This window comes from Cherax quadricarinatus, chromosome 24 (assembly GCF_038502225.1).
Source record: "Cherax quadricarinatus isolate ZL_2023a chromosome 24, ASM3850222v1, whole genome shotgun sequence".
In the NCBI taxonomy this organism is placed as follows: Eukaryota; Metazoa; Arthropoda; class Malacostraca; order Decapoda; family Parastacidae; genus Cherax; species Cherax quadricarinatus.
This window is the reverse complement of record NC_091315.1, coordinates 43,031,615-43,056,614: the sequence shown is the minus strand read 5'-3', so window position 1 is coordinate 43,056,614 and position 25,000 is coordinate 43,031,615. Positions and strand designations below refer to the sequence as shown.

Here is a 25,000-nt window from a genome sequence, read left to right as displayed (position 1 = left end):
TCATTTGATAGAATGGAAGACATATTACAGAAATAGAGATGATTTTGATTGGTTTCACAATGGAAAGGACCTCGAAATTGAGCTCAGAGTAGCGGAAATGTTCGAGTAAACATATGTCACCGTCCAATAAATGTCCAACTAGCCATTCTAATATGCAGTTATGAATGGGTTGACATTATTTATACAATTATTACAATAATGTAGTAGTCTGCATAACAGTAAATCTATTTTTTGTGTGAATTAAATTCAAAATAGAAAGCAAGATTAATATAAGTGGGGCTTGGAGACATGACTAATGAGCAGAGAAAATGTTATTTTAGTGCCAGGAATGTCTGGACCCTATTCTGAAATTGGCATTTTTTAATTTGTGTGAAATTGGCCAAATTACCAATATCTGACCACTTTATTGGGTAGTTGAAATTGGTAAATGGGTGGTTCTTGTAGTCAATGGAACGAATGGAGTTCTAAAGAAATAGCTACGAGTTTGGTTGACTGGAACAATGGAATTGGACGAAAATAGGGCTCAAAGTGGGCGAAATCGCCGATGCGTGTATATCGCAGAGATTGCTAACTTCATGAGAGCATAATTCCTTAAATTTTCCACAAAATTTTGTACTGTGTCATTACCATTGAGGAAAGATTCTATCATATAAGTTTTTTTTTTTTTTTACTTGATGATTTGGGGTCTCGACAGTCAAAGGGTTAAGCTTTTTTTCTGTAAGCTTAACTCGTGTGTGTGTGTGTTTTACTTCTTTTTTTATTTTCTGTAATATGTAAGAGTTATTTAAATTAAAACCATTATCAAGTTGGAGTTTCCTTTTTATTTATTTTTCTTGCTAATATACATATTTAATTCACCATTTAGCATCGTTAGAAAGTGGGCGGAGCTATATCAGAGAGAGAGAAGCGAGCAGTCTCAGTAATTCAATAAAGGTTATCTGCGTGTCATATTAAGGTATCAATCATATTAGGTATAACAAATAACATAGATGCATGATGAAGACGCCCAAATTGATATAAATTAATATTATATGGAGAGGTATTGGAGGGTGGGCGGAGCTATATGAGAGGGAGAAGGCACGATCACTCTGATGCATGGAAGGGTGTGTGTGCCTCAAGGCACTATAAAATATTGTGTAATTATACTGTTACTATCAAAAAAGGACATCTACCTATCATATTTATTCCAGAATAATATTAGGTATAACATAAATAAATGTACAAGCATGATAAGGATGCTCAAATTAATAAAAACTGACGTATGGAGTTGTATTGAAGGGTGGGTGGTGAGGAGGGATTAAAAAAAAAAGTGACCGTGACCCTTACAGAAAACATTACGTGCTATATGCCTGAAGGGTAACTATAGATCACTCTTTTCCTATGCAAAGACTGAGAAAAGGGCAATTTTCTCAAAAAAAAAAAAAAAAAAATCCCAAGCAATCAGCTATGAGCACATTTCCTGGAATATCTCGTAAGTAAGGTATTGACCTATTTCATGTTGTATTACTGTTAATAATGACTGGATTGAAAGGATTTTCACAGCAAACATAAAACTGAATGTTTTAATTTTGGGTGGTGACATTTTTGAAATACAGTGGACCCTCGGGTAAGGACATTAATCCGTTCCAAAGAGCTTGTCTTTAACCGATTTTTTCGTTATCTGAATTAAGTTTCCCCATAAGAAATAATGGAAATCTAATTAATCCGTTCCAGACACCCAAAAGTATTAAACAAAATAATTTTTTTACATAAAATACATATACATTTCCCTACACAGGAAACAATGAGACATGCAGAAAAAACAATACTGAAATGACACTAACCTTTATTGAGGACTTATTGATGAGTGATGAGATGGGAGGAGGGCAGAGGATGGAGGAGTTTACAATTGTTTGGAAGAGGAATCCCCTTCTATAAAGACTTTGGGTAACAAGTCCTTTTCTGGGGTTACCTTCCTTCTTTGTTTTTTAATGCCACTAGGACCAGCTTGAGTCACTGGACCCCTGTCACACCAAAAATCTGTCCAGAGAGCTCTGTTTCAGGCATCTCTTTAAGATTTCCCTAAAATGGGACACAATATTGTCATTGTACATGTTGCCAATATGGCCTGCAACAGCTATGTCAGGGTAATGTTTATCCATAAATGCTTGCACCTTAATCCACATTGACGAAGGCAACTTCCTCCATCTCTCGTCCTCCTCCTCTGAAGGAAATTCCTGAGCTGTGGTCTGTTGCTGTTGCACCTCAAGCTCTTGCAGTTCTGTAGTGGTTAGCTCTTCATCGTTGTCCTTCACCAACTCTTCCACATCCTTGCCACTAACCTCCAACCCCATGGACTTCCCCAATGCCACAATAGATTCCACAACTGGCATAGGCTCCTCAGGGTTAGCCCCAAATCCTTCAAAATCCCTCTTGTACACATTCTGGCCACAATTTTCTCCAAGCCGAGTACAAAGTCCTGGAAGTCACTCCCTCCCAAGCCTTACCTATAAGGTTTATGCAACTGAGGATACTGAAGTAATCTTTACAGAAAACTCTTAGGGTCAGTTCAATACTGAGGCCACTTCAAAGCACTTCTGTAACACTGCTTTGGTGTACAGTTTTTTGAAATTTGAAATGACCTGCTGGTCCATGGGCTGGAGGAGAGGAGTGGTGTTAGGAGGCAAAAGCTTGACTTTGATGAAAGAAACTCCCCTGCAATTCGCTCTTCCAAGTCTTAAGGATGAGCAGGAGCATTGTCCATTAACCCTTTGACTGTCGCAGGCCCCTTTCTGAAACTGTCATTCTATGTCGATAAATTTTTGAAAAAAAGAAAAAAAAATTATTTTTTCTTATGAAATGATAGAGAATCTTTCTCGATGGTAATGACACCAAAAGTTCGAAATTTGATCGAAAACTCACGGAATTACGCTCCTGCGAGGTTAGCAGTCTCGGCGACATATGCGTATCGGCGATTTTGCCGACTTTGAGCCCTGTTTTCAGCCAATTCCGTTGTTCCAGTTGACCAAACTCATAGCTATTTCTTTAGAACTCCATTTTATCTATCAGCTGAGTACAAGAAACCGTCCATTTACCAATTTGAACTACCCAATATAGTGGTCAGAAATTGGCAATTTGGCCAATTTCACGCAAATTAAAAAAGATGCCAATTTCAAAATAGGGTCCAGAATAAACAAGGTAGACATTCTTGGCACTAAAATAACATATCCTCTGTTCATTAGTCACATCTCTAGGCCCCTCTTATATTATTATTGATTTATATTTTGATTTTTTATTGTAAAAATTATATAAATAATATCAGTGCACTAGTGAAAGAATATTAGACTCCCCAGTTGACATGTATTGGAGGTGTGGTGTGATTTGTTTACTCCTGAACATTGGTAAAAATCGAACATTTCCGCTACTTTGAACTCAGTTTCAAGGTCGTTTTCATCGCCAAAGTAATGAAAATCATCTCTATTTCTGTAATGTGTTTTTCATTTTGTCACCTAAGACCATGAAAACGCGAATACAACGATAAATACTATACGAAAGTACACCTCAAAGTCGGCGTTTTAATCCAAAAAAAGATCGTTTTTTTTTTTTTCTCATTACGCACTGTGTGCTGCAGGATTTTTTTTTATGTGGTGCCCACTGACCACACAGACCCATTCTCTCACATGTGGGCCTACCAGCTTTCTCCCGCTTGATTTGAAGCCACTAGAATTATTGAGTATATATACGCCAGAAACAGTGGCGCGTAAGACGTATTTATACAGCGTAAACAGTCAAAGGGTTAACAGGAGGCACTGGAATGGCAATTTATTTTCCAAGAGGTATTTTTTCACACTAGGGCTAAACACGTCATAGAACCAATCGAGGAAAATGCCCCTAGTGATACATGCCTTACTGTTTGCTCTCCACATCACACACAATTTAGTCTTGACGACACTGTTTTTCTTGAACACTGGGAATTTGAGTGATACACAAGTAAAGGCTTCACTTTGCAATCCCCACTAGCATTACTACAAAACATGAGAGTTACCCTGTCTCTCATAGGTTTGTGTCCTGGGAGTGTCTTTTCCTTCTGAGTAATGTAGGTCCTGTTTGGCATTTTCTTCCAAAACAGGCCTGTTTTGTCACAATTGAACACTTGTTGGGGTTTTAATTGTTCAGGCCCTATGTATCCCTTAAAGTCCTGCACATATTGTTCAGCCGCTTTTTTGTCAGAACTGGCAGCCTCGCCATGCCTTTTCACAGTGTATGCCACTAAGATTCTTAAATCTTTCAAACCAGCCTTTGCTGGCCTTAAATTCATCAATATGAGCACTATTTGGAGGCATTTTCTTAGAGATCCCCATGCAACTGCCTTGCCTTTTCATATATTGACTGAGAGACACTATCTCCTGATAATTGTTTCTCGTTGATCCACACCAACAACAGTCTCTCCACGTCGAGTATTTGCGATCTCTGTTTTGTAAGCATACTTGCACCTTTCGCAACAACAGCTTCCTTGATTGCTTTTTGTTGGCCAAGATAGTAGTGATGGTTGAGTGGGGGTTTGTTTTATAACCTTGCCAACTCGGAGACACGCACTCCTCTTTCGTAATTTGCGATGGTCTTTCATCTGTTCAATAGTATTTCTCACCCTCTTTACCACAGGGCTGGCACAAGAAGCTTTCTTTGGGCCCATGGTGGCTTATTTAGCAGTTACAAGCACTAAAAACAATGAATACAAAATATATCGCATGTATGGGTGGAATTGTTCTCACTGGCTTGTTAACAATGGCACACTAGATGTACATGGAGTGGCTGGGCCGCTCAGTAAGGGGTGGTTCCTCGATTAGTGACAAATTCATTTACTGACGTGGTCTTAGGAATGGAACTCCCATAGTGAGTGAGTGAGGAGAGGCTGTACATTGCAGTATCTGATTCTTGTGAGTGAGACAATACCTCTTGTTTTATATAAGGCCCAGGCCAACATCACTGATCATATTCTGTGAGTATCAGTAGGTTAGAGAGAAGTTAAGGTTTAGTAATTTAGAAACTGCCAGAGAGAGGTTAGTAATTGAAGGAAGGTTAACTTGAGTAATACTGAAAAGATGTGTGGATTTAAGAATGGGGTCATAGGTAGAATGGAAGGGTTAAAACGCATGTGCAACATCCGGATGTCTTTATTGTAGACGTTTCGCCATCCAGTGGCCATGGAGTTAGTGTTCACAGCATCGTGGTGGTGGAGAATCTGGAGCAAAGGCAAGGAGACTGGCGGTTATATAGGCATCAGTGGATATGGACATGTAGCAGATGAGGGCAGTCACTGGTAGGTGGGATTCCCCAGTGGAAGTAGGTCCTACCCAAACGGATGGGTTAGTTGTAGTAGCCGTGAAGAAGGTCTTGTAGATGTCCTCTAAACCAAGATTCCATGATGTTGAAGTGTCTGACAAGTTGTGCAAGAATGGAAGAGATGAATGACTGATGGAATGGTAGGAAAATGGCAAAAAGTCAGCATTTAATGTATTTTCAGAGTAAAAATTTGAGAGGCAGATGAATAAATCTGAAGAGTAGAGAGGAAACCTAATCCTCTATCCAGATTAGAGCAGTAAGGATGCTAGTAAATGATCTAGTTGTCTTGGAATTATTCCAAAAATTTTCCAGGTAAGTTACTATTATCTTCACATGTAATTTCTATCTTTGCCACATTGCCAGTTTTCAGAAAGGCAAAGGCGGTAGGGTGACCCAAAGAAGGAAAAGCACTCAGCAGCTGTTGTGCCGTAAATGTGACCATAATGATGCTAATGCTAATTGTTTTAGGTTTTCATGTGTAGTCTCTCGATTAGGTGCGTGAGGAAGCAGCGCACGACCTTGGTGTTTACATCCCACCACCTTCATCGCATGGACCACCGCGGTCATCTGGACCCATCTCTCCTCTGGCTGGTGTTTCATCATTTTTCCCACAGGTTAGTTTTGGTATGGTTGATTTAGTCACTGGTGTCCAGGTTTTCCTCAACTGTGAATGTCTTCATTGAGTATATGTTACCAAATTTTATTGTAGATGGGATGTAATTATTCCTTAATTTTCTAGCATGATTATTAGGGGGGGGGGGGGGAATAGTTATATCAATCAAAAAGTTTCAGGGCTCTTCTTGCCAAATAAGGCAAGCAAAAATTTGTGTATGCAATAATTTCGCAAGAATCATTCTGAACCTAACAAAAAAAATATATACCATTGTTTATTTTTAAATTTTTGTAAACTTATCTAAAATATATTTAGTTGGATTAGGGTAAATTAATTTGCATTTGTTATAAAAAAGTTAGGTAAGTTTTTTAAGGTTCTTTGGTACAAAATTATTAATTTTTGCATTAACATTTAGGAAAAAATATATCTAAGTGTGTAAGAGAAAATTTTAGAACGGTCTTAATTTTAAACTAGTTTTTGCTAATTCCCCAGTTTTACCTATTCGGCCTGACATTATATATAGCATAAGCTAGCTTTGCGAATATCCATTACCTTTCATGTAGAGTTTTATCTTTGTAACTTAGATAATTAAAATTAATAATTTTCGTATTCTGCCCCTAACTGTTATCATTCACTCATCAGCCGGGAGGGAATCGCACAGGCATGGAGGATGTATTTATGGGAGCAGTGACTTTAGGTACAGGACCTGGAGTCATATCCTCACAGCCTGACAAGTATGGTTTTGACTCAAATGGATTTGGCTCTGGTGTCAGTGGAGGAGGAAGCTATAGACCACGTCAGCAGCAAGGGGTGAGTTCAGGATGTCAGAAAGATTTATTAATTTTTTTTAATTTATGAGAGGATTATCTTAATGAAAGGAATTACTGAGATTTTTTTTTTTTTAATGTTATGGAGGGTATAAAGTATTCTTATGATTCAAGAGTTCAGTTTTTTTCTTACAACAAACCGGCCGTATCCCGCCGAGGCAGGGTGACCTGAAAAGAAAAATGAAAGTTTCTCTTAAATTTAGTAATGTGTACAAGAAAAGGGGTTACTAGCCTCTTGTTCCTGGCATTTTAGTCTCCTCTTATGACATGCATTGCTTACAGAGGAAGAATTCTAGTAAGGAAATAGAAAACCCAGAGTGGTGTATATACAGCTTCTCACTTAGTGACGTACTCGTTTACCGACAACTCGGACTTACGACAGGGTCTATGACCAGTATGCATATCTAAATAGCGTTTGTTAGAGCTGATTTCCTCTATTCTGTTACAATATATTGTACACTATTGTATAAACATTTAAAAATATACCAGAAATTTCGTAAATGGTGCAAAGGTGACATTAAAACAGTATCAAAGATGGTCAGCACGAACCCACTACCATTATAATATGCTCCTCAGTAACGAATTTGTTTACTGTCTTGGCCTTTGGAATGGAACTCTGTTGTTAAGTAAGGAGAGGCTGTATATATGCTTGTACATGCATGGTGTGGAGTTACTAAAAGTATTAGTCAGAGGGCTGAAGAGTGATTGTTTAGGTGGTTTGGTCATTTAGAGAGAATGGATCAAGGTAGAATGACTTGGAGAGCGTATAAATACTGTGTGCAGGGGAAGGAAGGCAGGGTAGGGGATGTCCTAGAAAAGGTTGGAGAGAGGGGGTAAAGGAGGTTTTGTGGGCGAGGGGCTTGGACTTCCAGCAAGCATGTGTGAGCATGTTAGATAGGAATGAATGGAGACGAATGGATTTTGGGACCTGACGAGCTGTTGGAGTGTGAGCAGGGTAATATTTGGTGAAGGGATTCAGGGAAACCAATTATTTTTATATAGCCGGATTTGAGTACTGGAAATGTGAAGTACAATGCCTGCACTTTAACCCTTTCAGGGTCCAAGGCCCAAATCTGGAGTCACGCACCAGTGTCCAAGAATTTAAAAAAAAAAAATTTGTTATTTTTTCTTATGAAATCGTAGAGAATCTTTTTGTGAAGGTAATAAAACAAAAAGTACGAAATTTCGTGGAAAATTGCCGAAATTATGCTCTCGCGAATTTTGAAGTGTCAGCGATATTTACGAATCGGCGATTTTGCTGACTTTGACTCCCATTTTAGGCCAATTACATTATTCCAATCAACCAAATTCTTAGCTATTTCACTAGTATTACTTCTATTCTATCGATTGAGCACAAGAAATTGCCAAGTCAACTGTTCCAACTACAAAATAAAGTGATCGGAAATTGTTAATTTGGCCAATTTAACACAAAGTTCAAAATATTCCAATTTCAAAATAGGGTCCAGAATAAACAATGTAGGCATTCCTGGCACTAAACTAACATTTCCTCTGTTCATTAGTTATGTTTTGAGGCTTTACAAATAAATTCCATTTTGATTTTTTATTCACATTATGAATTTTTATTCACACCAAAAAATAGAAGATTTACTGTTATGCAATACTGTAATAATTGTATAAATATCATCACCATATTTGTGAATGTATATTAGACCCACCAGCTGACGTGTATTAGACGTGTGAGGTCGTTTGTTTACTCTTGAATATCGGCAAAAATTTAACATTTCCGCTACTTTGAGCTCAGTTTCAAGCCATTTCCAGTGCGAAAACCAATCAAAATCATCTCAATTTCTGTAATATGTCTTCCATTCTATCAAATGAGACCAAGAAATCGCAAATACAACTATAAAAAACATACGAAAAAACACTGCAAAGTTGCTGTTTTAATCGAAAAATCATGATTTAAGTTTTTTTCTCTCATTATACACAGAGTGCTGCAGGATCTGTTTTATGTGGTGCACACATACCTCATAGATTTATTCTCTCATATCTAGGCCCAAATGTACTACTCACAGTTTATCAGAGTGAGCTGAGCTCATGGCGTAGATCTACGGTTTGGACCCTGAACGTAAAGCCGTAGATCTACGGGACGGACCCTGAAAGGGTTAAAGGAGGGGTTTGGGATATTGGCAGTTTGGAGGAGTATGTAATATATATTTATATATTCTTCTAAACTGTTGTATCTGAGCACCTCTGCAAAGACGGTGATATGTGTGAGTGAGGTGAAAGTGTTGAATGATGAAAGTATTTTCTTTTGGGGGGATTTTTTCTTGCTTTTTGGGTCACCCTACCTCGGTGGGAGACGGGTGACTTGTTAAAAAAAAAAAAAAAATAACATGCATGTGAAGTGTGACCTAAGTGTAAGTAGAAGTAGCAATATGTACCTGAAGCCTTTCATGTTTGAGACAGGAAAAAGACACCAGCACTCCTACCATCATGTACAGCAGTTACAGGTTTCCGTTTAACACTCGCTCTGCAAGACTGTAGTACCTCCCTGGGCGGTTGGTGTATTCCTTATTTCTAATAGCTTTAAGGCTTAATCTAATTTAGTGAGTGTCAAAATCATAAAGTTTTGAATACATTGGGTGCTAGAATATTCAGTTTATATGAGGGTAGTGTAGGTCATAATATTTTCATGCTTTATATATGGCTAAAATTGGCTGCCAGAACATAGAAATGCTTTGCATTAAGAGGTGTATGTGGCTTCTGTTTTAGACATAATGCAAAGTAACAGTTACTGTACTTTCCTGGGTGGTTGCAATCTACTAATCTACTGAGTGCTTAAAGAATTTCAGAAATTGTAAAAAAATTAGTGATTGTGGTGGATAGAGATGATTGTTTTGCCATGATTGTAAGACTAGTGCACATTTTTGTAACCAGCATAATTTTTCAGTTGTTTTAAGTGAATTGACCTAGCAAATTTTGTCCTGTAATTCCAAAGATCATTAAATTGAGATCTGTTAAATTGGCTTTCTTTATTTTAGTATCACTTTTATCACATTGTCATCTTCACATAGTATGATTTTTTGTATAGATGTGATGGAAAAAGCACATTCAACATTTCATGGAGCACTAGAAAACCTTTATTCATAATGCAAATGAAAAAAGAGGGAGTTGAATGTGTGAAATTTGGGTGGTGCTCCATTGATTCCCTCCCCCCCCCTCCCAAACTCTTCTGACCAGGCCACTCGGAGTTCCTCCGAACCTCCCTCTGTTGTTGCTAAATGAGAAAACATTGTTAGATAGTTTTCAAGAACTTTTTTTTATTACTGTAATTTATGAATGCAATAATTTATATAAAATGCCTGTAAGTAAAATTTCAGGAGAATATTGAGTGCATAATTTCAAGCATGCAAAGTACAATAGAAGATTTGTTTTGGATTATTAATCCCAAATGGTAGTAACCCAGTATTGTATATTATAATAATTACATGGCAGTCACATTTTTGTTCCTTCAACTGCTTCTGTTGCTATAATTAATGTTAGTGATAATGCACTGAATAATTGTTTAAATGAAAATGTTGTTGTGAAGGATAGTATGCATTCACAGCAGCAGCCTGCCCATACACATTGCACATTCTAGAAGTTGCCCACATTTTGCTAGATGAGGCAAATTACTAATCAGCTAATAAATTGAAGGAAGATGTATGAACAAGCCTCCTGCTAGCTGCTACCCATTATATTAGTGAGGTGGTGGTATGTTATTTCCGTGTGGACTCAGGCTTGTAAGGCAGGTGAAATAGCAGACTTAGAAACAAACTTCATTGCGTGTATAAATTCAAACACCTACATTACTGGGAACATTTTGGAATCCCTTGACCTATACTCTTTGGAATGTAGGTGAGAAAGACAACAGCTTTATCAGGCCTTGATCTACCAGGAGGCCTGAGGCTTGGTCTGGGAATGGGCAGCAGGGACACTGACCTGAAAACATACTTTAGATATCCTTTGGGCTTCTGTTTGGCCAAAGTGTGTGCATGGTGTGGCAGATGAATTACTTTTTTTATGATGAAACTCAACATTATTGGTCCCTTCTGCAAGTATTATACAAAATGGAAGTAGTATGCAAATGTACTGTTACCACATTTTAGATTACCTTCCATCTGCAAGTTTGTACCCCTCCTTCACAGTGCAGGCACTGCCCTTCCCTCCTCCTCCAAGACTGAGTGCAGCTAACTGGTTTCGCTGGATCCCTTCATAAATATTACCCTGCTCACTCTCCAGTAGATACCCTTTGACTGTTTCCGACGTATAAATACGTCTTACGAGCCAATGTTTCTGACGTATTTATACGCACAAATTCTAGCGGCTTCACATCAAGCGCCAAAGGCCTGGTAGGCCTACACGAGAGAGAATGGGTCTCAGTGGTCGGTGTGCACCCTGTGAAAAAAATCTGGGACCCAGCGGTACATTGTGGGAACGCCATGTTGTTAGTCCATTTTCACCATGCCTCTCGGTAAGAAGTTCCTCACTCCTCGGCGGATTGGAGGTCTTTTGTTCCCAAGTGATAGCTCTAACAGTGATGAAAATGTCAGTGACAGTGAATTCCAGGGTTTTGAAGTGAGTGTTACCGGAAAAAGTGCCCAGGATAACGTAATTAGTGATGAAAACCCAGATGACCCACAACCTTCCACCTCTGGTGCTGTGCCGGCTTGTTCACGTTCGCCTGTACCAGGACGAAAGAGGAAACTATTTGGTCGTGTACAACACCCAGATGATAGCAGTGATAGTGATTTCAAGGTCATTGAAAGCAGTTCTAGTGACAGTGAGAGTGAATATTCCCCAGTGAAGCGGCAGTATGTATGACGTAGCATGCGGTCTGGTAGTGTTTCATATGTTGTTCCAAGGGGAAGGAGAAACTCTGGGAGCACATCCCATGGCCCTACACCATGACCTGATAGTGAAGATGATAATATTGTAACGATGGGTATGAATGGTGACAGTGAGGGAGGAGGCAGTGGTGGTGATAGTGAGGGTGGCACGGCCCATGTGGCACCATCAGCGGGCCACGCTGCTGACTCAGCACAACAACCAGCCTCACCCTACCCCACACTCCCACAACCTGCACAACCACAACCACGGTACAATATCCAGACCACATCTGGGATTGGCAGGACGGTGACGAGTTTGTTCCCAGTCCCCCATGACTTTGATGAAACACAAAGTGAAATAAAGCCATCTTGTCCACTTGGGAACAATGCCAGTGAACTGGACTGCTTTGAGTTATTCTTCGATGAACCCCTGATGGACATCATTGTCAGGGAAACAAACACATACTGTGATTACACCATGGCAAATACAATTCTCTCACCAAAATCACGGCTACACAAGTGGAAGGAGACAACTGTGGCAGAGATGTACCTGTTTTTTGCCACAATAATGCTTATGCCACATGTGTATAAGCACACTGTCACCACATAGTGGGCAACAGAACACCTGATTTCAACTCCAGGTTTTAGTGACATTATAGGTGTCAATCGTTTCCTGATACTGTTACGTATGTTACACTTTTCAGACAAAACCAGGCCTGACAGAAGCGACAGGTTATATAAGATCAGAAATGTGTTTATGTACCTGAAACAAAAGTGCTGCATGTATTTTTATCCCTTCAGGAAGCTTGTTATTGATGAGTCCTTGATTTTATTCAAAGGAAGACTCTCATTCAAGCAATATATACCAAGCAAGAGGAAATGCTTTGGTATAAAGCTATTTGTACTGTGTGATTGCAGAAGTGGTCTAGTTTTGGATATCATTGTGTACACTGGCAGTAATACTTTGAGAGATACCATGAAGTTATTGGGTATCTCTGGTGATGTGGTTTGAACAATGATGGAACCATATCTTGGTAAGGGGCATATGTTATTTACTGATAACTGGTACACAAGCCCCTTACTCAGTGATTTCTTGCGAGTGAACTTGACAGACGTGTGTGGCACAGTGCGTGGTAATCGTAAACATATGCCAAGGTTCAATGCTGGCACTCGCAGAGGTGAGGTGCAAGCCTTTGCTGCCAATGACATCATGGCATTTCAGTGGCATGACAAACGTGATGTCACATTGTTGACATTAGTTCACAGAAACGAAATGGTACCCAATGGCAGGGACAACAGAGAGACCAATGAACCCATTCTAAAGCCTGCAGCTGTCATGGACTACAACCTCAATATGCGCTTAGTGGACAAATGTGACATGCAGATTGGGTTTGCAGACTGTGTACGCAAGAGTTATAAGTGGTATATAAAACTTTTTTTCCATCTTGTTGATATCTCTATGCTAAATGCTTATAACATATACAAGTTGAAGACCAACAAAACACCAAAATATGGTGAATTTTGCCTGTCAGTAATCAGAAAAATAATTGCAAAGTACCAAGGAGCAACTCCTGCAATAGACCAGCGCCCACAGACGTCATCTCGTATGAGGCCTGGTGATCACTACCCCATACAACTGCCTCCTACTACTGCCAAGAAAGATGCTCAGAAGAGGTGTTACGTATGTATTTATACCACAAAACGCCCACAAACACGCAGAGACACTCGTTTTATGTGTGAGGAGTGTGAAGTGCCCCTCTGCATATACCCATGTTTCAAAGAGTTCCACAAGCTGCAGCAGTTCTAGGAACGTGTTTAGTGACTGTACATATATATATATATATATTATGGAACAATAGTAATAAACATTGTTTTGTATTGTTTGTTTGTGTAAACAAAGTGTATACACAAACTAATAGTGATAAAGTTTGTTCAGTTATTGTGTTGTAAACAATGAGTGTATATTTGAAGAATGCACCTTACATTGGTCTCACAGGCCACATAAGTTACCTGGAACAGAAAAATATTGAAAAATGCAAGAAACCTTTGAATTAGAGTAAATAAAAGAATACCGGGTGGGCGGCAGTCGCCGCTGTCGCCGTACGCACGTCACTTTCTGCAAACTTTGCGGCTCTATATATCGGTAAGTACTGATGGCAAAAAAAATTTTTTTTAGGCTTAAAACACTACTAAAAATATTCCTAACATTTTCATAAGAAAAAATAATTTTTTTTTTTCAACTATTTGGCGACATAGAATGACAGTTTCAGAGAGGGGCCTGAAACAGTCGAAGGGTTAAAATGCCACTTTCACCATTCACTCTGACGTGTTCATGAAATCCTGCTGGATGCTTAAGCCTTAAACTCTCTCTCCTTTACCCCCTCTCCCTCCATCTCCATATGCTTCATACAAATTTATTTTAATTCTTGTATGTACTTCATGTGTCAGTTGATAAACCTAACTACATCCATCTTGGTCCAGCTGGTCAATGGTAACTTTCCTCTCATTTTTTAGATGCTTCAGGTAACCACGAACAGTGTAAGGCAAGATAAACTGGTAATTTTTGTGGTAGAATGTTAAAAAAAGAAAAGTTTGGCAGATTTAGACGTGTCTTAACCCTTTGAGGGTCCGTCCCGTAGATCTACGGCTTTACGTTCAGGGTCCAAACCGTAGATCTACGTCATGAGCTCAGCTCACTCTGATAAACTGTGAGTGGTACATTTGGGCCTAGATATGAGAGAATACATCTATGTGGTATGTGTGCACCACATAAAACAGATCCTGCAGCACGCTGTGTATAATGAGAGAAAAAAACTGAAATCGTGATTTTTCGATTAAAACAGCAACTTTGCAGTGTTTTTTTGTATGTTTTTTATAGTTCTATTTGTGATTTCTTGGTCTCATTTGATAGAATGGAAGACATATTACAGAAATAGAGATGATTTTGATTGGTTTTTGCAATGGAAATGACTTGAAACTAAGCTCAAAGTAGCAGAAATGTTAAATTTTTGCCGATATTCAAGAGTAAACAAATGACCTCACACGTCTAATACACGCCAGCTGGTGGGTCTAATATGCATTCACAAATATGGTGATGATATTTATACAATTATTACAGTATTGCATAACAGTAAATCTTCTCTTTTTTGGTGTGAATAAAAAATCAAAATGGAATTTATTTGTAAAGCCTTAAAACGTAACTAATGAACAGAGGAAATGTTAGTTTAGTTCCAGGAATACCTACATTGTTTATTCTGGACCCTATTTTGAAATTGGAATATTTTGAACTTTGTGTTAAATTGGCCAAATTAACAATTTCCGATCACTTTAATTTGTAGTTGAAACAGTTGACTTGGTGATTTCTTGTGCTCAATCGATAGAATAGAAGTAATACTTGTGAAATAGCTAAGAATTTGGTTGACTGGAATAATGTAATTGGCCTAAAATGGGAGTCAAAGTCAGCAAAATCGCCGATTCGTAAATATCCCTGACACATCAAAATTCACGAGAGCATAATTTCGTCAATTTTCCATCAAATTTTGTACTTTTTGTTTTATTACCTTCACAAAAAGATTCTCTACCATTTCATAAGAAAAAATAACATTTTTTTTTTTTAAATTCTTGGACACTGGGACACCACTTCAGATTTGGGCCTTGGACCCTGAAGGGGTTAAATGTAACCCTATTTTTCCCCATTTGTGCCTAACTTCACATAGCTAATTTTCTTAGGGTGCCAATTTCCAGTAATGTATCCCACTCATGAGAAGGAATACTGTAATGTTTGTTTCTGCCATTCCCTACTTCTGTACCCACTGGTAGGTCAGTGCTTAGAACAATGCAGGATCTATATGCTTAACTAGTTGTTCATCTATCCTGACTTTCTTTTTATGACTTGTGCCACTCGGGTATTCTATCCATTTTAGTCCCCTGACTGTCATTGACCTGCAGCTAATAACCTTTTGCAATAGTGTCAGTTTTGCAACACAGAAAAATGCAGTCCACTTTAGTTTTACTTCCTATATGATCTTTCTCGGCACATTGTAGGGCTCTTTTTAGTCTTTAATATTCCATTTTTAATTTCTGTAACTTGATTACTTTGTGTAGTATACTTGTCAGAGATGGTCTTTGTGCTGTGTGTAGTTATACCATTTATTGTATTTAAATTTCATTAAGCATATCTGCAATGTGTGAGTGAGGTGAAAGTGTTGAATAATGATGAAAGTATTTTCTTTTTGGGGATTTTTTCTTTCTTTTTGGGTCACCCTGCCTCGGTGGGAGACGGCCGACTTGTTGAAAAAAAAAAAAATATCTGCAATGCAAATAGTGGAGAGCCTCTTTGCTGATTGTTCCTTTTCAACATCCCATGGAGAAGTTGTGACAAGATTTTTATTTTTTAAGAGTTTTCTGACATGGGAGTTCAATCATCACTTCTTTCAGAACAAGCACTTCAACAACCAGAGCTTCAGCAGGCAACAACAGAACAACCAATATAATCAACAGCAGAATTACACCAATAGTAAGTACTGTACTAGAGTTATGATTGCTAATTTTAAAGACAGTTCATTGTATACATTAAATAGTTTAATTGATGAAATTCCTTAGGCTAGCCATAAGGATATACTTAAAATTCATGCAATTTTTTCAAAACATTCAAATTATAAATTCATATATTCAAAAATTAAAATTAACTTTTTAATATGACAAGTGCTAAAATTAAATGTTCCCAAATACGTATTCACAGTAAATTTTTTTTTTTTATTATCACACTGGCCGATTCCTACCAAGGCAGGGTGGCCTGAAAAAGAAACTTTCACCATCATTCACTCCATCACTGTCTTGCCAGAAGGGTGCTTTACACTACAGTTTTTAAACTGCAACATTAACACCCCTCCTTCAGAGTGCAGGCACTGTACTTCCCATCTCCAGGACTCAAGTCCAGCCTGCCGGTTTCCCTGAATCCCTTCATAAATGTTACTTTGCTCACACTCCAACAGCACGTCAAGTATTAAAAACCATTTGTCTCCATTCACTCCTATCAAACACGCTCACGCATACCTGCTGGAAGTCCAAGCCCCTCGCACACAAAACCTCCTTTACCCCCTCCCTCCAACCTTTCCTAGGCCGACCCCTACCCCGCCTTCCTTCCACTACAGACTGATACACTCCTGAAGTCATTCTGTTTCGCTCCATTCTCTCTACATGTCCGAACCACCTCAACAACTCTTCCTCAGCCCTCTGGACAACAGTTTTGGTAATCCCGCACCTCCTCCTAACTTCCAAACTACGAATTCTCTGCATTATATTCACACCACACATTGCCCTCAGACATGACATCTCCACTGCCTCCAGCCTTCTCCTCGCTGCAACGTTCATCACCCATGCTTCACACCCATATAAGAGCGTTGGTAAAACTATACTCTCATACATTCCCCTCTTTGCCTCCAAGGACAAAGTTCTTTGTCTCCACACTCCTAAGTGCACCACTCACCCTTTTCCCCTCATCAATTCTATGATTCGCCTCATCTTTCATAGACCCATCCGCTGACACGTCCACTCCCAAATATCTGAATACATTCACCTCCTCCAAACTCTCTCCCTCCAATCTGATATCCAATCTTTCATCACCTAATCTTTTTGTTATCCTCATAACCTTACTCTTTCCTATATTCACTTTTAATTTTCTTCTTTTGCATACCCTACCAAATTCATACACCAATCTCTGCAACTTCTCTTCAGAATCTCCCAAGAGCACAGTGTCATCAGCAAAGAGCAACTGTGACAACTCCCACTTTGTGTGATTCTTTATCTTTTAACTCCACGCCTCTTGCCAAGACCCTCGCATTTACTTCTCTTACAACCCCATCTATAAATATATTAAACAACCACGGTGACATCACACATCCTTGTCTAAGGCCTACTTTTACTGGGAAATAATTTCCCTCTTTCCTGCATACTCTAACTTGAGCCTCACTATCCTCGTAAAAACTCTTCACTGCTTTCAGTAACCTACCTCCTACACCATACACCTGCAACATCTGCCACATTGCCCCCCTATCCACCCTGTCATACGCCTTTTCCAAATCCATAAATGCCACAAAGACCTCTTTAGCCTTATCTAAATACTGTTCACTTATGTGTTTCACTGTAAACACCTGGTCCACACACCCCCTACCTTTCCTAAAGCCTCCTTGTTCATCTGCTATCCTATTCTCCGTCTTACTCTTAATTCTTTCAATAATAACTCTACCATACACTTTACCAGGTATACTCAACAAACTTCATGCAATCTTTGCTGCTCTCATCCTGACAACTAGTTTAATTGGATGACATTCACTGTCTACTTGGATTTTGGGTGTGTTCTGTTTGTCCTGGACTAGTTCACTTGTCTACTCTGTACTCTGGAAGACCCAGGAAGTTTCCTAGCTCATCTTTGCAATGCATGACACAAGGATGGGAAGTTTTGTTGGTGTCTTGGGAAATGAATGGGCAAATACTGAGGCAAAGATTGTTATTGCAAGCTTGATCTATAGTAAGCCTGATGGACATTATACATAAGTAAATTGTCAGTTAAACTGCACAAGATTGTCTTAACTTGGACATTTTCAGCCCTTTGTGCATAGATCATACCAAATCAGTTGTACAGATAATTCAGGTACATCATGAAGAGTAAAGCTCCCGTAGAAATCTGGCATTTCATGATATTGCAGTCTTGTGGTATTGCTGGGAGGCAAAACCATAGGCAGCAGCAAATATAACATTTTTGAAGATTTGTGGAATATAATCCCGTGTTCTTCTTTCAACAAACTGGCTGCATCCCACTGAGGCAGGGTGGCCCAAAAAGAATAACAAAAGGTTTCTCTTGAAATTTAGTAAAATATACAGAAGGGGTTACTAGCTCTTGGCATTTTAGTCACCTCTTCCGACACACTTGGCTTATGGAGGAAGAATTCTGTTCTACTTCCCTATGAGATAAGCGGAAATAAACGAGCAAGTACTAGGAAGAATATAGAAAACTTGGAGGGGTTTGTATATAAATGCTTATACATGCATGTGTAGTGTGACCTAAATGTAAGTAGATGTAGCAAGACGTACCTGAAACCTTGCATATTTGAGACAGAAAAATGACACCAGCAATCCTACCATCATGTAACAATTACAGGTTTCCGTTTCACGCTCACTTGGCAGGATGGTAGTACATCCTTGGGTTAGATTAGTTAGCAATAAATGATATTTTTAGGAATGTAACATGCAGTAATTGTAGGTCTACTGTGTCCTTGGGAAGTTGTGGCAGGCCCTGCAGACAGAAGCAAGTTTTGCAGGTTTTGGCTGGACAAAGGTGTTTGGCCCTCTAGAAAGAACAGTCACTTAGAGACTGTTGTTGATTGAGGACCAGGTGGCTACATTTTACCCAAAGCCAGCCGTTTGCTGGCTTTGGGTAAAATGTGAAAGTGCATCCGCTATAGCTTGCGGGATGCAGGCTTATTGTTTTTTTTTTATTATAGTTATGGAAGTGCCTGTAGGGATTTCTGGGAACTTATAGGTGGTCTTTCATCAGCATTTTAATGGTATTTTTAGCTGATGCAGGTTCTTTTAATTTGGTGTGATAGTGTTTATTTGAATTGTGTATTTTATTCATACTACTTAGTAGGTTTTTATTTATTTTATCTTTGTTCTTGTGTGCATTTTATGAACTTGTTGCCAAGAGCATTGAATGATATACTCAAAAAGCTTTTAAAATTTCAAAACTACGTTGTGTCTTCTTGCATTTCTTGAATGTTTCTTGTTAAATAAATCATATTTACTTGCTTACATAAAAGATGTTTAAAATTTCTAGGTATTTGGGGAAACCTTTCCAGTTACTTTGAGGGATCAGTGGGGCTTGCCTGTGTGAGGTCTCGCTGTAGTGCTACTCTTTGGTAATAGTAGTTTTTTTATTTGAGCATTCATGTTCACCATTAGGAAGATGGATTAGATGCCACTAATGAATGTTTAGTGTTTCAAAATAAGAGTATTGTTACTATGCAGATGAGATCTTAGAGACACTACTTATGGAAAGTTGAAAATTGATTGTAATATAGCACTGAAAGTAGTAATTCTTGTAATGCTTGTAATAACTAGATTCATTAAATTGTTACTATACTGTAGCTTCTGTATTAGTGATTTGCATTTTTTAAATTTAACAATAATGCACATTAATACTCATCTTTATATTAGGCATTTTATTTCTGCAGTGACTATTTAATGACCATTGTTTTTGTAGTCCCCACAAAGGACTTGCCGCCTCGCTTCAAGAAGATTTTGAGCAATACAAATGCAGGAGGGACTGGTGGATCAGATGGAGAAGTTTCATTGCGCCCTGCAGCCTCAAGCATGATGCTGAAGCCTAAGACACCTGGAGTGTTGCCTCACAGTGCCCTGGGAAATCAGCAGAGCAATGACCACCACCATCACTCAAGTCTCCCAATTGCACCACAGCCCCAACCACCCAACCAAAAACCCACTCCACCACTCATGCATAAAGATCCTCCTATTCTCATTAAACAAGCATCAACTGACAAGTCACGTGCCAACAAGAAGGATAGGGTAAGTGGTGCATCATACATGATACAAGGAAGTTTCAAAATAACTAACATTCTTATGTTAAACATGTTAAATTTATTACCAGATTTTAAAATGACTTGTTTAATTTTTTTTTTTATCAGGGCCCAAGTCGTGAGGAGTGGCTTCGCCGTGTAAAGAATGTGTATGAGGAGCTCATGAAAGAGCAGAATTTGGAAGAGGCAGTTGAAAACTACCGCTCCCTTAAATTACCAGAGCGCCATACTGCTGAGGCTGTGCAAACTGTTGTAAATTTCCTCCTCACCCAAGAAGGTCAGTGGAGCTTCAGTAAGAAATATAGATAGCTAAAGTACTAATGATATTGATTTTTTTTTTCTATAGTACAGTTCTATTTACCTCAAACTATTTTATCATTATTTGTACCTTCCCATGACTAAGAGAAGAGGATGATGGCAAGTACTTTTCACTTGTTGGGTTTTAGGATTTCTGTCGTCCTAAAATTTAAAGAATGGGATTAAGCCGTGGGTCTTATACATGAATTTGTTCTCAGGCTCTAAATATAAAATCTCTGAAATATCCTTTTGCTTTTAAAGCCAATTTCATGTTAGTATTACAGTGTAAGTTGTATTCTTGAAATCATGTATGTTCACTTAAAAATAAAAATAAAAAATTTACTCCAGTTCAGATATTCTGTTGGCATCCAGCTTAAGATATAACGATACCACTTTGCTTTCCTTAGCAGAGAGCAACAGAGAGTTGGGCAGTCAGCTGGTGGAAAGACTACGTATTGATGGCCTTATTAATGTTGACCGTCTATTTGATGGTGTCAGACAGGTAAACCACATCGTCAAATTGTTGCTGATTAGAATATAAACTCAAACTTTAAAAATTCGACAAATGAATAGGTGTAGCCATCAGTTAATAAAAAATTAGTGTACCACATTCTGTAGGCATTGGTGAGAAATTCCATGTAAAATTTTAAAAACTAGAATTAATAGAACATTTTTTGAGTTACTGGAAGTGATCATTGGACAGGTTGGATTAAGTCGCGTAATTTTTCATTTTGGCAGGTTCTAGGTCGACTGGATGATCTGGTTACAGACATCCCTCGAGTTAAATCCCACATGGCAGGGATTTTAGGTTATTTGGTAGGGTCAGGGACTCTGTCATTAGCTGATGTGGCTGAACCTTTGGAGGGAGGACAGCACTTCCCACTTTTCCTGCTCACTCTCCAAACTTTGCACAAACTTCAGGGAAAATCTGCTCTTACTCAGACCTTCAATGATAGCAAGGTAAATTGTTTTAAACTTTAACTATTGTAATGTTTTTCCTGTAAAAAAGGAATTAAAATCATAATTGATAAGTGTAACACAGTGTATAAAAGTCTGTGCATACAAATATATTGCTAATAATCGTAAAAAAATTATACATGTAAATTGCAGCAATGAATTTATATTGATCATGCTTCAACAGTTACTGAGTCATGTAATAGTTTCAGTAAATAAAAATGTAGGTAAATCCAGATAAAAAATAATACATGAAGTTACTGTAGAGGTAATTATTCTAAAAGATTTAATTGTACTTGCTAGGTGAACCTTCTCAACTTGCTTCCTGAATCTGATCGCACCAAGGAAAAGTTAGCGGACCTTCTTGAAGACCGTAATCTTTCCTTCCTCTTCCCACTTCTGCGAATCCAGTCTGATTTATGGCGAGCCCTTATTGCCGACCCTTCACCACATGCGTTTTACAAGTACATCAAAGATACACTGGATGTAGAACACCACACAGCTCCAGGATTTATAAATGCATTAATGACTGTCTTGGTCAAGTACATAACACAGGTAAGGGAAATTTTATTTTGAAATAAAATTTTTTTTTTAACTCTTTCTCTTTCTTTCTTTCTCTTTCTCTCTTTCCCTCTGTTTTTTTTTTTTTTTTTTTTTTTTTTTAAACAGGGTTTGACAATGTTAAGGATCCCTTGCTTTATTGACAAGCTATTTACAGGTTAAGGATTCCTAACTTTATTGGCAAGCTAAGAGCTATTACCTACATCAGCTCATTTGAAAGCATTTTTATTGTTATGAGACATACAAGTAGGGAACAGGATGAAGTTGGAGCCATCTGTGGGCCAGCATTTTCATTTGATCAACTGACTTTATCTCGTTGACATCAGTATGCTGTACGAATGTGTTCGATACTCGAGTCATCCTGGGTATATGGGATCTCAGATGGAGTGAAGTTCTGGAGAAGGGTACAGCCAGAGTGAAGTTGCTGCTTTCTGCCCGTCTTGTGGCATAAAAGCTTGTTTCACGCTGTCCTCGAAGTGGATCCAAGTGTGGTACTTTGACAATATTGGCCTTGTACATAACAGTAATGCCACCCACATCCCTCCTATGTTGAAGGCTCTGCTGAAATGACAAATCTATCCAGGATGGGTCCAGGCGAGAGATGAGACGTCTTGCTCTGTTCTCTACTGTCAAGCAGTCGCAGATGAGAGGGGGGGGGGGGCAGGCAAACCAAGAAAGTGGAGCATACTCAAGGTGCGAGCGTACTTGTGCCTCGTACAGAATCTTGCAACCCCTACTGTCAAGTAGATGCGAGATACGGCGAAGTGCTGTAAGCTTCCTGGCTGCCTTGTTTGCAAGATTTACAACATTATTCTTCATGGTTAGTTTGGAGTCAAATTTCACCCCAAGGATATCAACTTCTTCTCCAGGTGCCAACGCCCTCCCATTCATCCTTACTACTGCACCAGCATTACCATCATGGTGCCTAGAGACGATCATCATTTGCGTTTTCTCAGGTGCAAATGTTACTTGCCATCTATTTCCCCAAGCTGATATAGCTCTCAGCTGGTGATTGATGTAGCTTAGAGCAGCTGGCATTTCTTCTTTTGGATAAGTGAATGTCAGTGTACAGTCATTTGCATATGCATGGGATTCTGGGATGAGATGAAGGAAGTCATTGAAGTAGACATTCCATAACAATGGTCCCAGCATGCTTCCTTGTGGAACACTAGCCCCAATAGGATGTCTTGCTGATTCCGTTCCATTGAGAACTACCCTTAGAGATCTACCATAGAGGTAATCACTGAGGAGACATAGCGTAGAGCCTGCAATTCCCAGTGCTTAAAGTTTTGCTAATAGGGCCTGGTGCCACACCTGGACGAAGCACCAGCAATGTCCAGTGCTACCACACAGCTGACTTTGGATTCATCCAGTGACTGGTGCCACTTAGTGGAGAGGTTTAACAGATCAGCAGCAGAGTAACCTTTCCTGAAGCCATATTGACAGTCACAAAGTAGTGAGTGGTAGTCAAAAAACTGTCATTTGTCTTGAGATTGTCTCAAGGATCTTACCAGTGATTGACAGGAGTGACACTGGTCTGTAGTTGCTGATTTCTGCTCTGCTCTTCTTTTTTGTGAACAGGGACTACAATTGCCTCTTTCCACAGAGAGGGCCATTTACACTGTACTAGGCAGTGCTGAAAGATGCGAGTTAGAGGTGCTGCTAGCTGGTCTGCACATCTTCTCAGCAATCTTGGGCTCAACTTGTCTGGGCCCACAGCCTTTTCTTGGTCAAGTGATTTAAGAAGGAAATGCACCTCCTCCTGCCTTATTGTCACCCCTGACAGTTTTGACACAGTTATTGCAGCTAGTCAAGGAGGGTCCCTTGCTAGATCAGGAACTTGCATTTTGGTAGCAAAGTGTTTGACAAAGAGGTCTGCCTTCTCTTGATTACTAGTAGAGGTGGTCCCATCCTGTTGATTTAGAGGTGGAATGAGTTCATCAGGCAGATAACCCTGTCTGTCCTTGATCAGGGACCACCAGGTTTTGGAGCCTATCCTACCTGATGCTAGCTTTCTTTTTGTGTCCACCTCCCATTTAGCAATGGCCCACTTTTGAACGTCACCCATATGCCTACAGGTTTGCCTGTGCAAGTTCCTGTTATAGGTGGTAGGATGTCTCTTATACGTTCACCATGCTTTGTGCTTAGCAGTAGCAGCCTCTCTGCAACGAAAGCCAAACCAAGGCTGATCTATAGGCTTCATCACATACTGCCGGTGAGGAATGTGTTCTTGTTGTAGATTAAGGATGTGTCCAGTGAAGGCTTTCACTTGGTTGTCAACATCCCCTTGGAGAAGAGCATTCCAATTGGTGGTGGCGAGCTCAGAGCAAAGAGCTGGCCAGTTACCTCTTTTCCATAGCCAGGTTGTGCGTGTGGACTCCTCACCTCGTTCTGTTGGGATCTTAAGTGTTGTAAAAACGGGCTTGTGGTCAGATGATCCAACGTAGCCGAGGTTTGACAAGTGACTATACCTTCTACCAGACCACTCACTACTGGGTCAAGGGAGGAGCCAGAGATGTGAGTAGGGAAATTAACAGTGTTTCTCATGTCAAATACTGCAAGAAGGTCATTGAAGTCCCTTTGTACAAGGTGTTGGTTGAGGTCTCCAACAATTATGATGTTGACAGTTGTGTTGTAGCAGAAGGGAGTCCATATTTTCCATTAGGAAGTTGATGGTGTCTGCATGTTGGCACTGAGGTCTGTACATTGCACATGCTAGTACAGAGGTACTAGTGTTTATGCAGAGCTTAAAGAACATCATTTCAAGATGAGTAGGGGTGGCAACATCAATGTGCTGGGCATGAATACTTTTAGAGAAGCACACAGCAACACCACCTTCTTTCCCTTGCCTGTCTCTTCTCATCCATGAGGTGTAGCCAGCAATTCTTGCAAAATTTTCTGGAGTCCTGTCATCCAAAAATGTTTCAACAACAGCTATCATGTCGGGACGTCGAGTGTTCACAAAACTGTGTGTGAGCTCTCCAACATTAGTAATGAAACCTC

At 39.3% G+C, this 25,000-nt stretch overlaps 1 protein-coding gene across 2 annotated transcripts in view; it reads left to right on the top strand.

The window, feature by feature from the left end:
- The window catches only part of NAT1 (N-acetyltransferase 1), a gene marked incomplete at its 3' end in the record, with an annotated part of 96,523 nt that extends 74,532 nt beyond the window's left edge, over positions 1-21,991 (top strand). The window contains 8 exon segments of one of the 2 annotated variants that reach the window (XM_070088457.1): positions 5,817-5,936; positions 6,578-6,745; positions 16,029-16,107; positions 19,852-20,174; positions 20,294-20,462; positions 20,890-20,984; positions 21,221-21,442; positions 21,740-21,991. In XM_070088457.1, coding sequence (XP_069944558.1) covers positions 5,817-5,936; positions 6,578-6,745; positions 16,029-16,107; positions 19,852-20,174; positions 20,294-20,462; positions 20,890-20,984; positions 21,221-21,442; positions 21,740-21,991 — 1,428 coding nt within the window. 2 annotated transcript variants of the gene reach the window in all.
- Positions 21,992-25,000: the final 3,009 nt, after the last annotated feature.